The 16,649-nt window shown below is 44.7% G+C and overlaps 1 protein-coding gene across 2 annotated transcripts in view; it reads right to left on the reverse strand.

Moving 5' to 3' along the window:
• Positions 1-16,649, reverse strand: part of LOC141162210 (cytochrome P450 2K1-like) — a 100,119-nt gene that overhangs the window by 36,159 nt on the left and 47,311 nt on the right. The window contains exon 5 of one of the 2 annotated variants that reach the window (XM_073648066.1): positions 3,070-3,243. The exons of the other annotated variant lie outside the window; for it this stretch is intronic. Within the exon in view, the coding sequence (XP_073504167.1) occupies positions 3,070-3,243 (174 nt within the window). The remainder of the gene's footprint in view (positions 1-3,069; positions 3,244-16,649) is intronic. 2 annotated transcript variants of the gene reach the window in all.

Consider the following 16,649-nt stretch of genomic DNA (forward strand, 5'->3'; position numbering starts at 1 on the left):
AATTCTTAGTGGGGTTTTTCCAAATATTGGTCAGCCGTTGGACTCACTGCATACCCTATAACTGTATAGCAGACCCTCTACTTTCTAATGGGAACATGTCGTACTTGGTACTATGGCCCTGCTCTATGTGTCTTTAAATTCTTACTGGGGTTTTTCCCAAATTTTGGCTGCCCTTGCATTCACAGCATGGGCATTACCACTATAGGGGACCCGCTCCTTTATAATGGGAACATTTTTTTACTGAGACCCTCCGCTAAGTCTCTTCAAAGGGGTATTGGGTTGAGTCCAAATTTTTGGCAGCCCTTGCAGTCACTGCATATGCAATAACAGTATAGGAGACCCACTTGTTAATAAAGGGAACAACAAATCATAGCTGGCTGATGGCTCCCTAACAATAGCGAGGGCCAACTGCTGGACTTTTAAGAATAGTAAGGGCCATCTGATGGCCCTATAAAAATAGGCTTTATGACTTTCAGGGTCCCTCCATCATAAATAAAACAGGATGTGTCTGATGATGTGTCACACACCACATTGCCAGATAAGGTTGTAAAATGTTAAAATGACATTTCCCGGTGAATGCATTTGTCTTAAAAAATAACGTAAAAAAAACCAAAACAATAGGATCTTTCTTTAGCATAAAAAACAGCGTTGCCAATTTAACCTCAATGTAAACACATTATTCAGCTCCTGCACCTCCTCCTTCATCTCTGAAATGACCACATCAGTTACAAGCTGAGAGCACTGCAGCACTGCCTTGGCCAAGAGGCAACAGGCTGTGCTGAAGATAACATGCTTAATGCTTAGGTGACAAACCGCCCAGCGCTGCAGAGTTGTTAAAAGCTGTAACACAGCAGCCTGATCTGTGGCTCTCACCGCTGAACATACAGCCAGGCATGGTCATGTGTGACAATGGGCGGAACCTGATGACGGAGAAATGACAGCCGGAGTAAATACGGTTTCCCTCTATGCCAGTCCTTTCACCGAGCTAACTAGAACTCTCGGCAAAAAAGCTGTGGACTGGCTCCGTACCGTCCCTGGCCACATTCACTTGTCCACGTGTTTGTGGTTAGGCGGTCCTTCCCAGTAAGTGCACTGGGGAGGGCACGGGTAATGTTGTGGGACCCGTGCTTGTGGAAGGCGGAGATGATACCGGGAGAAATAGTGGCGGCTGGGGACCGAGTATGGACACCCGGCCGCCGCCGGCTTGAGGTTGTGAAAAGCTTCCGCCTCCACGAACCTAAAATGCCATATTTCAATTGCAAGCAGCTGCCCAGAAATCTGGCAGTTTAGTATTGTGGCCTGTTTGGCTGGCTGCATGCTTGCACTTGCATTCCAAGTAACAGAAAACTAAGCAGACGGTGGCCTCTAACATCATCATGGCCTCACCTTGGCACTATGAACTCTCCTGAAGGAGAAGCCAAGGCACACCGGAGGAGTCTCCGGTTCTCTGGTGGGCCCGTCCAACCCTGCCGAGAAGCAGCTCTGGCTAAGAAAAGTGTGGAGGAAGGTTCCCGGACACTCTATGGCTGCGTTTTTAATGTGGATCGGCCATGCTTATGCATGTTATTTCTCAAACCGCATTGCAGATCAGCCATTGTCCAACTCTGTATTCATCAAATTAAATGCGCAAAGAAAGATGTTTGTGTGTCAAAGCACCACCGACAAGTGCGAGTTGATGTTGGACGGGCTGCCATTGCTTCTGCAACAAGCTGCATTAGAGGACTTCCTGGGAGAAATGACACCAAGGGTAGATACGGTCTCCCTCTATGCCAGTCCTTTCACTGAGCTAACTACAACTCTCAGCAAAAAAATCTGTGGACTGGCTCCTTACCATCCCTGGCCACATTCACCTGTCCACGTGTTTGTGGTTAGGCAGTCCTTCCCAGTAAGTGCACTGGGGAGGGCACAGGTAATGTTGTGGGACCAGTGCTTGTGGAAGGCGGAGACAATATAGTAGCGGCTGGGGACCGAGTATGGATACCAGGTCGCTGCCACCATAAGATTGTGGTCAGCTTCCGCCACCACGAGCCTAAAAGGCCACATTTCAAGTGCAAGCAGCTGTCAAAAATTTGTCAGTATAGTATGCAGCCTGTGGGAGGGTGGGTGGCTGGCTGCATACTTGCGCTTGCATTCCAAGGAATGGGGTAGGGACAACTGTATGCTGCACTGGGACAAGGACGTGGACGGTGATTGTTGCAAGTCTGCAACGACAGGTGCATGGCGGGATGCATCTTCGCATGCGCCAAGGATCACTTATGATGGGCACACTTTTAGGCAGTGACCTGGGAGTCAGAAATGCTTTCAGAGGTCTTCCCCATGCTGTTCCCATGTCTTTTCAGCACTGTATGTATGTGTCTGATGATGGGTCACACACCACATGGCCAGATAAGGTTGTAAAATGTTAAAATGACATTTCCCAGTGAATGCATTTGTCTTTTTTGAAAGCAATGCCTAAGTGCAAAAACGCATCATAAACGCTACCTGTAAACATAACCCAAGGTGTGGAGGAGCATTTTTGTTTTTGGTTATTTATTTTGCCTTATATACAAGTCATTACCCTGGAAAGGATGTTCCTTAACATATTTCCCAGGAAAATCCATTTTGGTTTCATTTTTGTATGTTTTATTGTGAGTCCGTAAAAGTAGCGTAATACTCTGACAACGTTGTTGACAGCAGTGACCTGGGAGTCAAAAATGCTTCCAGGGGTCTTTCCCATGCTGTTCCCATGCCATTTGAGCACTGTTCCCATCGATTTGGGCAATTTTTAGTCCCTCTGCAGACCGTCAGGGGGAGCCGCCTGAAAAATGCTCAAGTTTCCCATAGACTTACATTGGGCTTGTTGCTCGGGTCGAGCACCTGAGTATTCTAATTTGCTCGACCCGAGCAACGAGTACCCGAGCATTTTAGTGCTCGCTCATCACTACTTCTGATCTCTGCACAAGACCTTCTGTGCTGAATGAATATGATTGTGTTGTTGGTATAATATTATATTTTCTGCCCTGACTGGATAGTAAAAGGCCCAGATGCTCACAGTATTAGTAATATGAGCCAAATAAGAAAGCAACGCACCTGTTCCTGCTTCATAAGATATGCATCAATATATCCTGTGATGTCATTTGTATCAAAATCCAGTCGTCGATTCATCAAACATTGGGAAATAAATCCTCTCAGATCTTGTATGTTCTGCTGTACTTTCTTATGTAGGCCAAGGAGTGATCCGAGGAAGGGATAATAATTATACAGCTGTGGAAATCAACAGTTCCTCTTTAGATATTTTTGCAACAAAAAGTACAGACCAGTTAAATAAAAGTGTGAATTGAGAGCAGCTCGGTCAGTCAGTGGTTAGCGCTCTACCATTCATCACTAGGAACCTAGGTTAGAATTCAGCCAAGTGTAATTTCTGGATTGGGCCCTGTTCAGTATTTTATTTTGTTCAGTACAATTTTAGTGGATCTGATTTTTATCCATTATTGGTCCATGTGGATGATATTTTTTACCATTCATGTGTGCCACCCATTTTTCTCATGATAAAAAAATTATTGAGGTTTCCTAAGTTTCTACTAGCATAAGTCAAAGAAAATCAGAAGTGCACAGATGCATTTCAGAGGGACCCATTCACGGAAATGGATGAGTTTGATCTGCAAATTGGATGAAAATTGGATATGGCTTTGGGTATGTGAAAAAGGTAGTAGTCTAGACCTGGTCAAAAGTGCGGCTGGCGGGCCACATCCGGCCATCTGGCTGTTCCAGTCTGGCCAACGGACCGAGACAGCCGAAGGGCTGAAACAGTGGCCGACGGATCGCACTGTGCCCTTACCCACTCTCCGTCGCTGATCACTCTCTCCGCTCTCTGCATGCAGTGCGGTGAATACATTGGTGGAGGAGGGGACGCTGTCTCCATTTTCCACCAATCAGCATGTGAGGCAGCAATCGCGATAACATCGTTTCATCGTGTCAGCTGTGGAGAATCAGTGCATCAGAGAACAGAGGCAGAGCACCGGGGGAACGGGAGTAAGGTGAGTATTTGTTGTTTTTTTGTTTTTTTCATGTGTATGGGATATTTATATGTCTGTAGTGATCAGCGTGAAGCTCATATTGTATATAGGGGGGCTCATGCTGTATATAAGACGCTATGTGTAGTTCATGCTGTATATAGAGGGGCTATGTGTGGCTCATACTCTACATAGAGGGGTATGTGGGGCACATGCTGTATATAAGAAGCTATTTGTGGGGCATATGCTGAATATAAGAGGCTATGTGGAGTTTATGCTGTATGTAAGATACTATGTGGGGGCTCATGCTGTAAATAGGGGACTACATGGGGCACATGCTGTTGGTGGGTACGTGGGACACATGCTGTACATCAGACTACATGGGACTCTTACTATATTGCGGAGGCTATGTGGGGAACATGCTGTATATCAGAGGCTATGCAGGGCACATGTTGTTGTTAAATATTAATTATGAATATTCATGTTATTCTTAATTCTGAATTATGTACCATACAGATTGCATCAGCCATCGTGTTAGGGTTTTTAGTTGACATGCGCTATTTGTGTATTTTTGGTTCAGCACCAAAATTAGAAGAACAGGTGCCATACGACCGGCCTATAAAAGCCCATGTTAGAGACAGGGGGGGTCTCTCTTGCCATTCCACTGGACACAGGATGAGGGCCTGTCACCAGCTGCTGATGTAGGCCCAAGGAAACACGTTGTTTACCCGGACACATGGTGTCATCCGGACACACGTGTTGGACACAGACAGATGCAATCTACCATCCAGGATCCCAGGGAAAGATGGGCGAATCTCAACTATTAAGCTAATTATGGACAAATGGACAATCACTCTGTAACTATCTAATTATTTTATGTAACTATTGCAATAATTCTTTTTAAAGGACTATCCAAGAATAAATCGATACATTTTTTATAAGAATATCGTGATATTGATACTTTGAGAAGTCCTCGATAGAGAAAAAATACAGAGAGAAGTATTTTTTTTACATTGGCGAGCCTTAGCCAGTCCTGATTTTTTGTGTTTTTAAGTGAATTTCCTTCTTGAACAAAGGGGGAGAGAAGAGATGAGATGAGCTGAACAGCTGTTGTTCACGTGTCAAGAAATCCACTAACTTTGTCACAAGAATCAGAAAGAGCCTACAGATGGACTGACAGGCACCAGAGGTACTACAAGGATCAGATCAGACGAACTGAGGATAGTACGTGCTGATCATCAGAAGCTAAGAAATCTGAAGGTAAGCAAAATATGGATATAATTTCTTATTTTGCTAAACAAAGTAAGATTAACTTCAAAGTTAATGAAGGAAATGACTTAGATGTTTTGTGGCTTAGTTTATATAGAGAATGTGAATTGCAGAATTTACAGTAAACTTCTAAATTGCTAAATAGAGACAAACAAAAATTGAGAAATATTGTACATTTTTTAGATTTATTTCATCATCTTGTGCTAGAGAGGTCTAAGCAGGACAATTGTGTAGAAATAGTGTCAAATGATGATACTGATTCTGACTGTAATGTCGAAATTGAGCAAGAAGTAAGACACGTGTCTGTAACTGAAGGTGACCTTGGGTCAGACGAAGAGACGGACATAAAAAAAACTGACATGGGAGGAGACATGATTGACATACGAGAAACTGACATATTAGGTGATTTGGGAGGAGACATGAGTGACGTAGGAGGAGCTGACGTACAAGGGCCACTAAAAATAGCAGAAATTTTAGGAGCTACTGAGGTCCAACTTCAAATTAAAATGAGGAAAAATTTGCTAAAATTATACAAAATCATGCCAAAATATGATGTCAAAATCCACGTCTGTAGAAATTCTGATATTTGAGAGCTTTTCTGATAAGTTTGATCTATCCAATGAGGAGAGGAATCAATTATTTAAAATGTGGATTCCTGTGACATTTTCAAGACATTTAAATTTAATGCCCTGTGAAAATGACTCTGCTAATGAATGGGAAAACGATTCGGACAGATTAAAATATCTGATTTATTGTACCACAAAAAATTTCTCAGACATTGATGATCTACAAAAATTAAGGATTGGTAGGAAAGAATGTATATATACAGTACAGACCAAAAGTTTGGACACACCTTCTCATTTAAAGATTTTTCTGTATTTTCATGACTATGAAAATTGTACATTAACACTGAAGGCATCAAAACTATGAATTAACACATGTGGAGTTCTATATACTTAACAAAAAAGTATGAAACAACTGAAAATATGTCTTATATTCTAGGCTCTTTGCATTCTCTTGATGAGCTTCAAAAGGTTGTCACCGGAAATGGTCTTCCAACAATCTTGAAGGAGTTCCCAGAGATGCTTAGCACTTGTTGGCCCTTTTGCCTTCACTCTGCGGTCCAGCACACCCCTAACCATCTCGATTGGGTTCAGGTCCGGTGACTGTTGAGGCCAGGTCATCTGGCCTAGCACCCCATCACTCTTCCTCTTGGTCAAATAGCCCTTACACAGCCTGAAGGTGTGTTTGGGGTCATTGTCCTGTTGAAAAATAAATGATGGTCCAACTAAACGCAAACCGGATGGAATAGCATGCCTCTGCAAGATGCTGTGGCAGCCATGTTGGTTCAGTATGCCTTCAATTTTGAATAAATCCCCAACAGTGTCACCAGCAAAGCACTCCCACACCATCACACCTCCTCCTCCATGCTTCACGGTGGGAACCAAGCATGTAGAGTCCATCCGTTCACTTTTTCTGCGTCGCACATAGACACGGTGGTTGGAACCAAAGATCTCAAATTTGGACTCATCAGACCAAAGCACAGATTTCCACTGGTCTAATGTCCATTCCTTGTGTTCTTTAGCCCAAACAAGTCTCTTCTGCTTGTTGCCTGTCCTTAGCAGTGGTTTCCTAGCAGCTATTTTACCATGAAGGCCTGCTGCACAAAGTCTCCTCTTAACAGTTGTTGAAGAGATGTGTCTGCTGCTAGAACTGTGTGGCATTGACCTGGTCTCTAATCTGAGCTGCTGTTAATCTGCGATTTCTGAGGCTGGTGACTTGGATAAACATCCTCAGAAGCAGAGGTGACTCTTGGTCTTCCTTTCCTGGGGCGGTCCTCATGTGAGCCAGTTTCTTTGTAGCGCTTGATGGTTTTTGCAACTGCACTTGGGGACACTTTCAAAGTTTTCCCAATTTTTCGGACTGACTGACCTTCATTTCTTAAAGTAATGATGGCCACTCGTTTTTCTTTACTTAGCTGCTTTTTTCTTGCCATAATACAAATTCTAACAGTCTATTCAGTAGGACTATCAGCTGTGTATCCACCAGACTTCTGCACAACACAACTGATGGTCCCAACCCCATTTATAAGGCAAGAAATCCCACTTATTAAACCTGACAGGGCACACCTGTCAAGTGAAAACCATTTCCGGTGACTACCTCTTGAAGCTCATCAAGAGAATGCCAAGAGTGTGCAAAGCAGTCATCAAAGCAAAAGGTGGCTACTCTGAAGAACCTAGAATATAAGACATATTTTCAGTTGTTTCACATTTTTTTGTTAAGTATATAATTCCACATGTGTTAATTCATAGTTTTGATGCTTTCAGTGTGAATGTACAATTTTCATAGTCATGAAAATACAGAAAAATCTTTAAATGAGAAGGTGTGTCCAAACTTTTGGTCTGTACTGTACATTCATGTCCATATTTGAACGGTTGTACAAAGCTCTCATCAAAAATGGAAAATTACAGCAAATGATAACTTTTGTACAAAAATTTGAATTCTTAAATCCAGTATCTCGAGTTATTGCGTCACAAAATTTCTTTATTTGAATGTGCGCAGTTGCTTGATTTTGTTAGAAAACATGAAAATCGTGAAAAGAAAATAAATCAAGCTAAATTTGTAAAACCAGAAAAGAAATCTTACCAAAAGCCAATGAGTCATCTTCGAAATGAAATCTATGAAATACGCAGAAGCTTTCATATATGTTATAAGCCATATTAGATGATTCAAAAGTAAATTTCTTCACAGAAAGAGTTAACACTCAGTCAGAACTGTGACTCTCTAAAAAGGAAAATGGCCAAAATTGACGGACAGAGGCAGGTGAGACGACCAGCTGAGAGTGACGTCATGGAATGTAGACTGAAAAACAGTGAGTTATCTGAGCTTTTGAAGGATAGAAAGATGTCTTTTCTAAACAGAGCTTTTCTGGAGATTTTTGACAGAGACAGAAGATTTGGTTTAGGGAGTGGCTAAGAAAAATTGTAATTATATGTTGTATCAAAGTGTCATACAATGTATCATTAGTTATTTATAATCTTATACAGTAAAATTGTGTAGTTACATAGTATCTGCTAGTTCATATATATATATATATATATATATATATATATATCTACAATATATATATACACACTTGTATACAGTAGAGATTGTTTATAATTGTATTTATATATATATATTTATAGTAATAATTAAAAAATTATTAATTCATAAATTAAAACCTCATATATAAATAAAAGTAGCAATATTTTGAATTACATTAGAACAAATATATGTGTAAGATATTTAAATAATTCTGTTTCTGTATGAATTTGATATTTAATTTTATTTTTTATGTTTCCTTAGAGTTTTCATTCCAAAGCAAGATTTGATCAAACAACTCTAAAATGGATTTATTTCTTTATTCACACAGGAAGTTGGAAAAAAATCCCATGATTTTATGTGTATAACATTTAAAAGAAAATAACAATATAACTAGTTGAACTATATTATGCGTGACATTTATTAATTAATTCTTCTGTGCATGAAGTGTTTGCTTTATAACTAAAGTTGCATTACTGCATGACGTGTGACAGCTGCAGCCTTTCAACTTTGAGCAAATAGTATAGAATCTCAGTCATTCTATTTTCAGCGCACGTAACTTAAAACCTGGTAGCCAGTAAAAAAAGAATCTATGACATTTCTATTTTTGCAAGCCAAGAGTATTTTTTTCAAGCGTCCTAAATTTCAGTGAATTACTCTCATATTATATTATATTTACTTGGGGAATATTCAAAGAAATATTAAGACATTAAATTTAATAGTTTACTATGCGCATTGATAAATTATACAAAAATTTTGAGTTAAATATATATCTATAATATAACCGGGAATGCGTCCCTCTGTCGGAAGCCTCGATAGACTGCGCATGCGTGACGCGCAGTCTGGCTCCAGACAGAAGCAGGCATCCAGCCGTTACAGGTAAGAGGAGGTGTATGGCTCCGGAGATTGCGGTATGCATAGGCACTGAACGCATACCGCGATCTCTGGCGCCATACTTGCATACTTACTTGACCAGGAGGAGCGTTGCCGTGGCGCCTCTCTTCGCCGGAGACCAGGGCAGGAGTGAGGCATCGGATCGGCGTGTGCGCATAGCGCTATCCGGCGTCATTTTACTGAAGACACATTTACAGTGTGTCTTCAGCAAAATGGCGCCGGACAGCGCGGTGCTCCGGTGCCGGACTCCTCCACCGGCCCCTGGCAGAACAGGACGCAGCAGCGCTGGTGTACAGAGAAGAAAGGTGAGTATAACTGTTTATTTTTTTTGTATGTTTGTACAGTGTGAAAGGGATGAGGGGTACCATGCATACCAGGATTGGGGGGTGAGGAGTACCACACATACCAGGATTGTTGGGTGAGGGGACCATGCATATACCAGGATTCTGGGGTGAGGGGACCATGCATACCAGCATTGGGGGGTGAGGGGTATCACACATACCAGGATTGTGGGGTGAGGGGTACCACACATACCAGGATTGGGGGGTGAGGGGACAATGCATACCAGGATTGTGGGGTGAGGGGACCATGCATACCAGGATTGGGGGGCGAGGGGTACCATGCATACCAGGATCAGGGGGTGAGGGGTACCACACATACCAGGATTGGGGGGTGAGGGGACCATGCATACAAGGATTGGGGGGTGAGGGGTACCACACATACCTGGATTGGGGAGTGAGGGGACCGTGCATACCAGGATTGGTGGGTGAGGGAACCATGCATACAAGGATTGGGGGGGTGAGGGGTTCCACACATAGCAGGATTGGGGGGTGAGAGGACCATGCATACCAGGATTGGGGGGTGAGGGGTACCATACTGACCAGGATTGGGGATGAGGGGTGCCATGCATATCAGGATTGGGGATGAGGGAGCCATGCATACCAGGATTGGGGATGAGGGGTGCCATGCATACCAGGATTGGGGATGAGGGAGCCATGCATACCAGGATTGGGGACGAGGGGTGCCATGCATACCAGGTTTGGGGATGAGGGAGCCATGCATACCAGGAATGGGGATGAGGGGTGCCATGCATACCAGGATTGGGGATGACGGGTATCATGCATACCAGGATTGGGGATGAGATAGCCATGCATACCAGGATTGGGGATGAGGGAGCCATGCATACCAGGAATGGGGATGAGGGGTGCCATGCATACCAGGATTGGGGATGAGGGGTATCATGCATACCAGGATTGGGGATGAGATAGCCATGCATACCAGGATTGGGGATGAGGGGTATCATGCATACCAGGATTGGGGATGAGGGAGCCATGCATACCAGGATTGGGGATGAGGGGTATCATGCATACCAAGATTGGGGATGAGGGAGATATGCATACCAGGATTGGGGATGAGGGGTGCCATACATACAGTACAGACCAAAAGTTTGGACACACCATCTCATTTAAAGATTTTTCTGTATTTTCATGACTATGAAAATTGTACATTCACACTGAAGGCATCAAAACTATGAATTAACACATGTGGAATTATATACTTAACAAAAAAGTGTGAAACAACTGAAAATATGTCTTATATTCTAGGTTCTTCAAAGTAGCCACCTTTTGCTTTGATGACTGCTTTGCACACTCTTGGCTTTCTCTTGATGAGCTTCAAGAGGTAGTCACCGGAAATGGTCTTCCAACAATCCTGAAGGAGTTCCCAGAGATGCTTAGCACTTGTTGGCCCTTTTGCCTTCACTCTGCGGTCCAGCTCACCCCAAACCATCTCGACTGGGTTCAGGTCTGGTGACTGTGGAGGCCAGGTCATCTGGCGTAGCACCCCATTACTCTCCTTCTTGGTCAAATAGTCCTTACACAGCCTGGAGGTGTGTTTGGGGTCATTGTCCTGTTGAAAAATAAATGATGGTCCAACTAAACGCAAACCGGATGGAATAGCATGCCGCTGCAAGATGCTGTGGTAGCCATGCTGGTTCAGTATGCCTTCAATTTTGAATAAATCCCCAACAGTGTCACCAGCAAAGCACCCCCACACCATCACACCTCCTCCTCCATGCTTCACGGTGGGAACCAGGCATGTAGAGTCCATCCGTTCACCTTTTCTGCGTCGCACAAAGACACAGTGGTTGGAACCAAAGATCTCAAATTTGGACTCATCTGACCAAAGCACAGATTTCCACTGGTCTAATGTCCATTTCTTGTGTTCTTTACCCCAAACAAGTCTCTTCTGCTTGTTGCCTGTCCTTAGCAGTGGTTTCCTAGCAGCTATTTTACCATGAAGGCCTGCTGCACAAAGTCTCCTCTTAACAGTTGTTGTAGAGATGTGTCTGCTGCTAGAACTCTGTGTGGCATTGACCTGGTCTCTAATCTGAGCTGCTGTTAACCTGCGATTTCTGAGGCTGGTGACTCGGATAAACTTATCCTCAGAAGCAGAGGTGACTCTTGGTCTTCCTTTCCTGGGGCGGTCCTCATGTGAGCCAGTTTCTTTGTAGCGCTTGATGGTTTTTGCAACTGCACTTGGGGACACTTTCAAAGTTTCCCAATTTTTCGGACTGACTGACCTTCACTTCTTAAAGTAATGATGGCCACTCATTTTTCTTTACTTAGCTGCTTTTTTCTTGCCATAATAAAAATTCTAACAGTCTATTCAGTAGGACTATTAGCTGTGTATCCACCTGACTTCTGCACAACACAACTGATGGTCCCAAACCCATTTATAAGGCAAGAATTCCCACTTATTAAACCTGACAGGGCACACCTGTGAAGTGAAAACCATTTCCGGTGACTACCTCTTGAAGCTCATCAAGAGAATGCCAAGAGTGTGCAAAGCAGTCATCAAAGCAAAAGGTGGCTACTTTGAAGAACCAAGAATACAAGACATATTTTCAGTTGTTTCACACTTTTTTGTTAAGTATATAATTCCACATGTGGTAATTCATAGTTTTGATGCCTTCAGTGTGAATGTACAATTTTCATAGTCATGAAAATACAGAAAAATCTTTAAATTAGAAGGTGTGTCCAAACTTTTGGTCTGTACTGTACCAGGATTGGGGATGAGGGGTGCCATGCATACCAGGATTGGGGATGAGGGAGCCATGCATACCAGGATTGGGGATGAGGGAGCCATGCATACCAGGATTGGGGATGAGGGTGCCATACATACCAGGATTGGGGATGAGGGGTGCCATGCATACCAGGATTGGGGATGAGGGGTGCCATGCATACCGGGATTGGGGATGAGGGGTGCCATGCATACCGGGATTGGGGATGAGGGGTGACATGTATACCGGGATTGGGGATAAGGGGTGCCATGCATACCAGGATTGGGGATGAGGGGTGCCATGCATACCGGGATTGGGGATGAGGGGCCATGCATACCAGGATTCGGATGAGGGGCCATGCATATCAGAATAGGGATGAGGAGTGCCATGCATACCAGGATTCGGATGAGGAGCCATGCATACCAGGATGGGGATGAGGGATGGGGTACCATGCATACCAGGATGAAGGATACCATACATACCAGGATAGGGATGAGGGATGGGGTACCATGCATACTAGGATAGGGATGAGGGGTGCCATGCATACCAGGATTGGGGATGAGGGGTGCCACGCATACCAGGATTGGGGGTGAGGGGTGCCATGCATACCGGATTGGGGATGAGGGGTGACATGTATACCGGGATTGGGGATGAGGGGTGCCATGCATACCGGGATTGGGGATGAGGGGTGCCATTCATACCGGGATTGGGGATGAGGGGCCATGCATACCAGGATTCGGATGAGGGGCCATGCATACCAGAATAGGGATGAGGAGTGCCATGCATACCAGGATTCGGATGAGGAGCCGTGCATACCAGGATGGGGATGAGGGATGGGGTACCATACATACCAGGATGAGGGATACCACACATACCAGGATAGGGATGAGGGATGGGGTACCATGCATAATAGGATAGGGGTGAGGGGTGCCATGCATACCAGGATTGGGGATAATGGGTGCCACGCATACCAGGATTGGGGGTGAGGGGTGCCATGCATATCGGGATTGGGGATGAGGGGTGACATGTATACCGGGATTGGGGATGAGGGGTGCCATGCATACAGGGATTGGGGATGAGGGGTGCCATGCATACCGGGATTGGGGATGAGGGGCCATGCATACCAGGATTCGGATGAGGGGCCATGCATACCAGAATAGGGATGAGGAGTGCCATGCATACCAGGATTCGGATGAGGAGCCGTGCATACCAGGATGGGGATGAGGGATGGGGTACCATGCATACCAGGGTGACGGATACCACACATACCAGGATAGGGATGAGGGATGGGGTACCATGCATACTAGGATAGAGATGAGGGGTGCCATGCATACCAGGATTGGGGGTGAGGGGTGCCATGCATACCAGGATTGGGGGTGAGAGGTGCCATGCATACCAGAATTGGGGGTGAGGGGTGCCATGCATATTAGGATTGGGGCAGAGGGGTGCCATGCATACCAGGATAGGGATGAGGGGTGCCATGCATACCAGGATTGGGGATGAGGGGTGCCATGCATACCAGGATGGGGATGAGGTGTGCCATGCATACCAGGATTGGGGATGAGGGGTGCCATGCGTACCAGGATAGGATGGTGGGGACAGGATGGGGGCAGCACAAATACCAGGAGGGGGAGGTATTGCTTCATCTGTGCATACGTCATACTATATGAACCTTTTTTTTTGCAAGGGAACCTGCTGTTATATCCCAGCTTAGGGAAGTTATTTATCTATATATTAGTTTGTAATTTTGGAGTACTACTATCACCTGGTGATTATACTGCTAACTGCAGCTAGTTATTAAGCATATTCACATTAACAGGTGATATGCTGAGATGAATTAGAGGATTCAGGAATCATCTTATATTGTACTGATGTCGCCTCCACCAGGGATCTTTTTTGAATCAAAATAAATGAGTAATATATTCTAGCGTTACTCTTAGTGGCTAATCTTGCTATTATGATCTATGACTGTTATATAAGAATAGGCTTTTGTGAGAGACTCTGAATGATTGGGTCTCTCTGGACTACATGTCGTCTTGTTAGACGTTATAGCCTATAGCTTGATGTCTTTCTATATATCTACCTGAGCTAACAGCATTTGATCATCTTTTCACAAATTTTATGTCTATTTCTATGTTATACAGTATTTGTGTGCCTTAAGGCAATATTTTAATGATATCTAGTAAAGGTTATTTTTTATGGGTTTTTTGATGTAATTACACCTATGACATAAAAATATTCTATCACATGAAGAACTTGATTAATAATGAATTACTATTATTGTTTATTATTCCAAACATAATTTATTTTAATATTTTGATAATAATTAGATGGATATTATTGATTGCTATGGTACGCTGTGATATTATAAGTTAAGAAAATTGCCAGATTTGTTATCAGATTAGGGAATGAAGACTTCAATCAAGACATCACAATTATGAATTCTATCTGAATAAAGACTTTTAATATTTATAAATCAAAGATATTCTCAAAAGTTACAAGAAGAAGCAACCGATATCCAGAAATATCAGAAGGTTAAGATGTTGTGAATGCTGAGTGTTATACTAGACTGTGTCAAATACAATTCACACCACTGATAACCCGGACTGCAGAGGACGATGATCCTATATGAACTGTGTTGTGTTCAAGTTTCATCACATTGCAGTGGTTTCTTATCACCTACAATGCTTCAATGAAAGCTGGTGAATATTAAACGAGTGTCAGGATTCTGCCAGCCTGACATATGTGTCCTGTACATTAAGGACTGAGTACTGGTTATGGTGCTATATAAAGCAGGGAAGTGTCAAGTTAACCCCTGCTTTGCTGACCAAAGACGTCACATCTGTTCCAAAAGTGACACGAGACCAGTGCGGATGACACGGAGGATTCCAGAATTATCCAAAGACAATTCAACATCAGTCCAGGTTGTTATGATCTGCAACATAAACTACAGTAAGGAAAGAATGGGAAAAGCTGTCCCTACAGTAAGACTAAGCTGAATCCCTACGATGTAGCGGGCAGCCTGTTCCTTGTGAACAGACCCGCCTTTGTCCTCGGCTAGTCTGAACGGAGACCTATAGAATTAAGGAAGGGGTCTCTAAAAGAACTAAGGACTGGGACAAAAACGAGACACCTCCTAACAGAAGTTGTTGCAGAGCAAAAAGACAAACTGACAAAAAGTACTAGAGGTCGCAGAGGACCAAACAAACTAGACAGAGATAGGCACCAAAGCACCTGGCTAGAGAACAGGCAAAAAACACTGAAGTCCAGCAAAGCCAGAAGGGCGGAGCTGGAATATATAGGCAGCTGGTCACGTGACCGCAAAATACAAGATAGCAAAAACTAACAGGAGGGTTCTAACAGTACCCCCCTTCTATGAGGATCCTCCAGATCCTCCAGGCCCAGGCCTATCAGGAAACCTCCTGTGGAAAGCTTTAACAAGCCTAGGAGCAGAGACATCATCCGTCCTTACCCAGGAGTTGTCTTCGGGACCGAAACCCTTCCAGGAGACAAGTGTAGTGCCGGCGTCCCTGCCCTCTGCTAGGCAGGGACGCTGTTCCCCTCACCGCTCTGCTCCGTGCCCGGCGTCCCTCTCCCGCTCTGCTGGCAGCGCGCGCTCCTTCCCGGCTACTGTGCTTAGGGCGCGCGCGCGCGCCCTCCCTCCCTCTTAAAGGGGCCGCGCGCGCCGTCCTAAGGAGTCCCCGGCCAATGGCCGGAGGACTTTACCATATATAAGGCACCTCCTCCAAAATGGAGGTGCCCGAGCAATGTTGTTGCACCGTTCTACTCTGCTTCAGCCCTCAGGTCCCGTTGCCAGTTACCTGCCAGTTACCTGCCAGATTCCTGCCAGCTTGCTGTCCTAATCCTGCCTGATTTCCTGTTACCTGCCTGCCTGCCTGAGGTCCGACGGTCTGTCTTACAACTCCGGTCAGTCTGTCTAAGGACCAACTTGCCCGCTCACCTGGGAGCGCACATCAGCTACCTGCCTACTTGCCTGAGGTCCGACGGTCTGCCTTACAACTCCGGTCAGTCTGTCTATGGACCAGCTTGCCCGCTCACCTGGGAGTGCTTCTCCGCTACCTGCCTGCTTGCCTGCCCGGAGGCTCCGCTGTCACGTGCTGTGACCACCAGCTATTCCAGACTCTTGCCCGCTCACCTGGGAGCGCTTCTCCGCTACCTGCCTGCTTGCCTGCCCGGAGGCTCTGCTGTCACGTGCTGTGACCACCAGCTATTCCAGACTCTTGCCCGCTCACCTGGGAGCGCTTCTCCACTACCTGCCTGCTTGCCTACCTGGAGGCTCCGCCGTCACGTGTTGTGACCACCTGCTATTCCAGAGACTCTCGCTTGCT

The sequence above is a fragment of the Phyllobates terribilis genome, unplaced genomic scaffold (genome assembly GCF_046119375.1).
Source record: "Phyllobates terribilis strain yellow unplaced genomic scaffold, ASM4611937v1 Scaffold_9__5_contigs__length_417890890, whole genome shotgun sequence".
NCBI lineage: Eukaryota > Metazoa > Chordata > Amphibia > Anura > Dendrobatidae > Phyllobates > Phyllobates terribilis.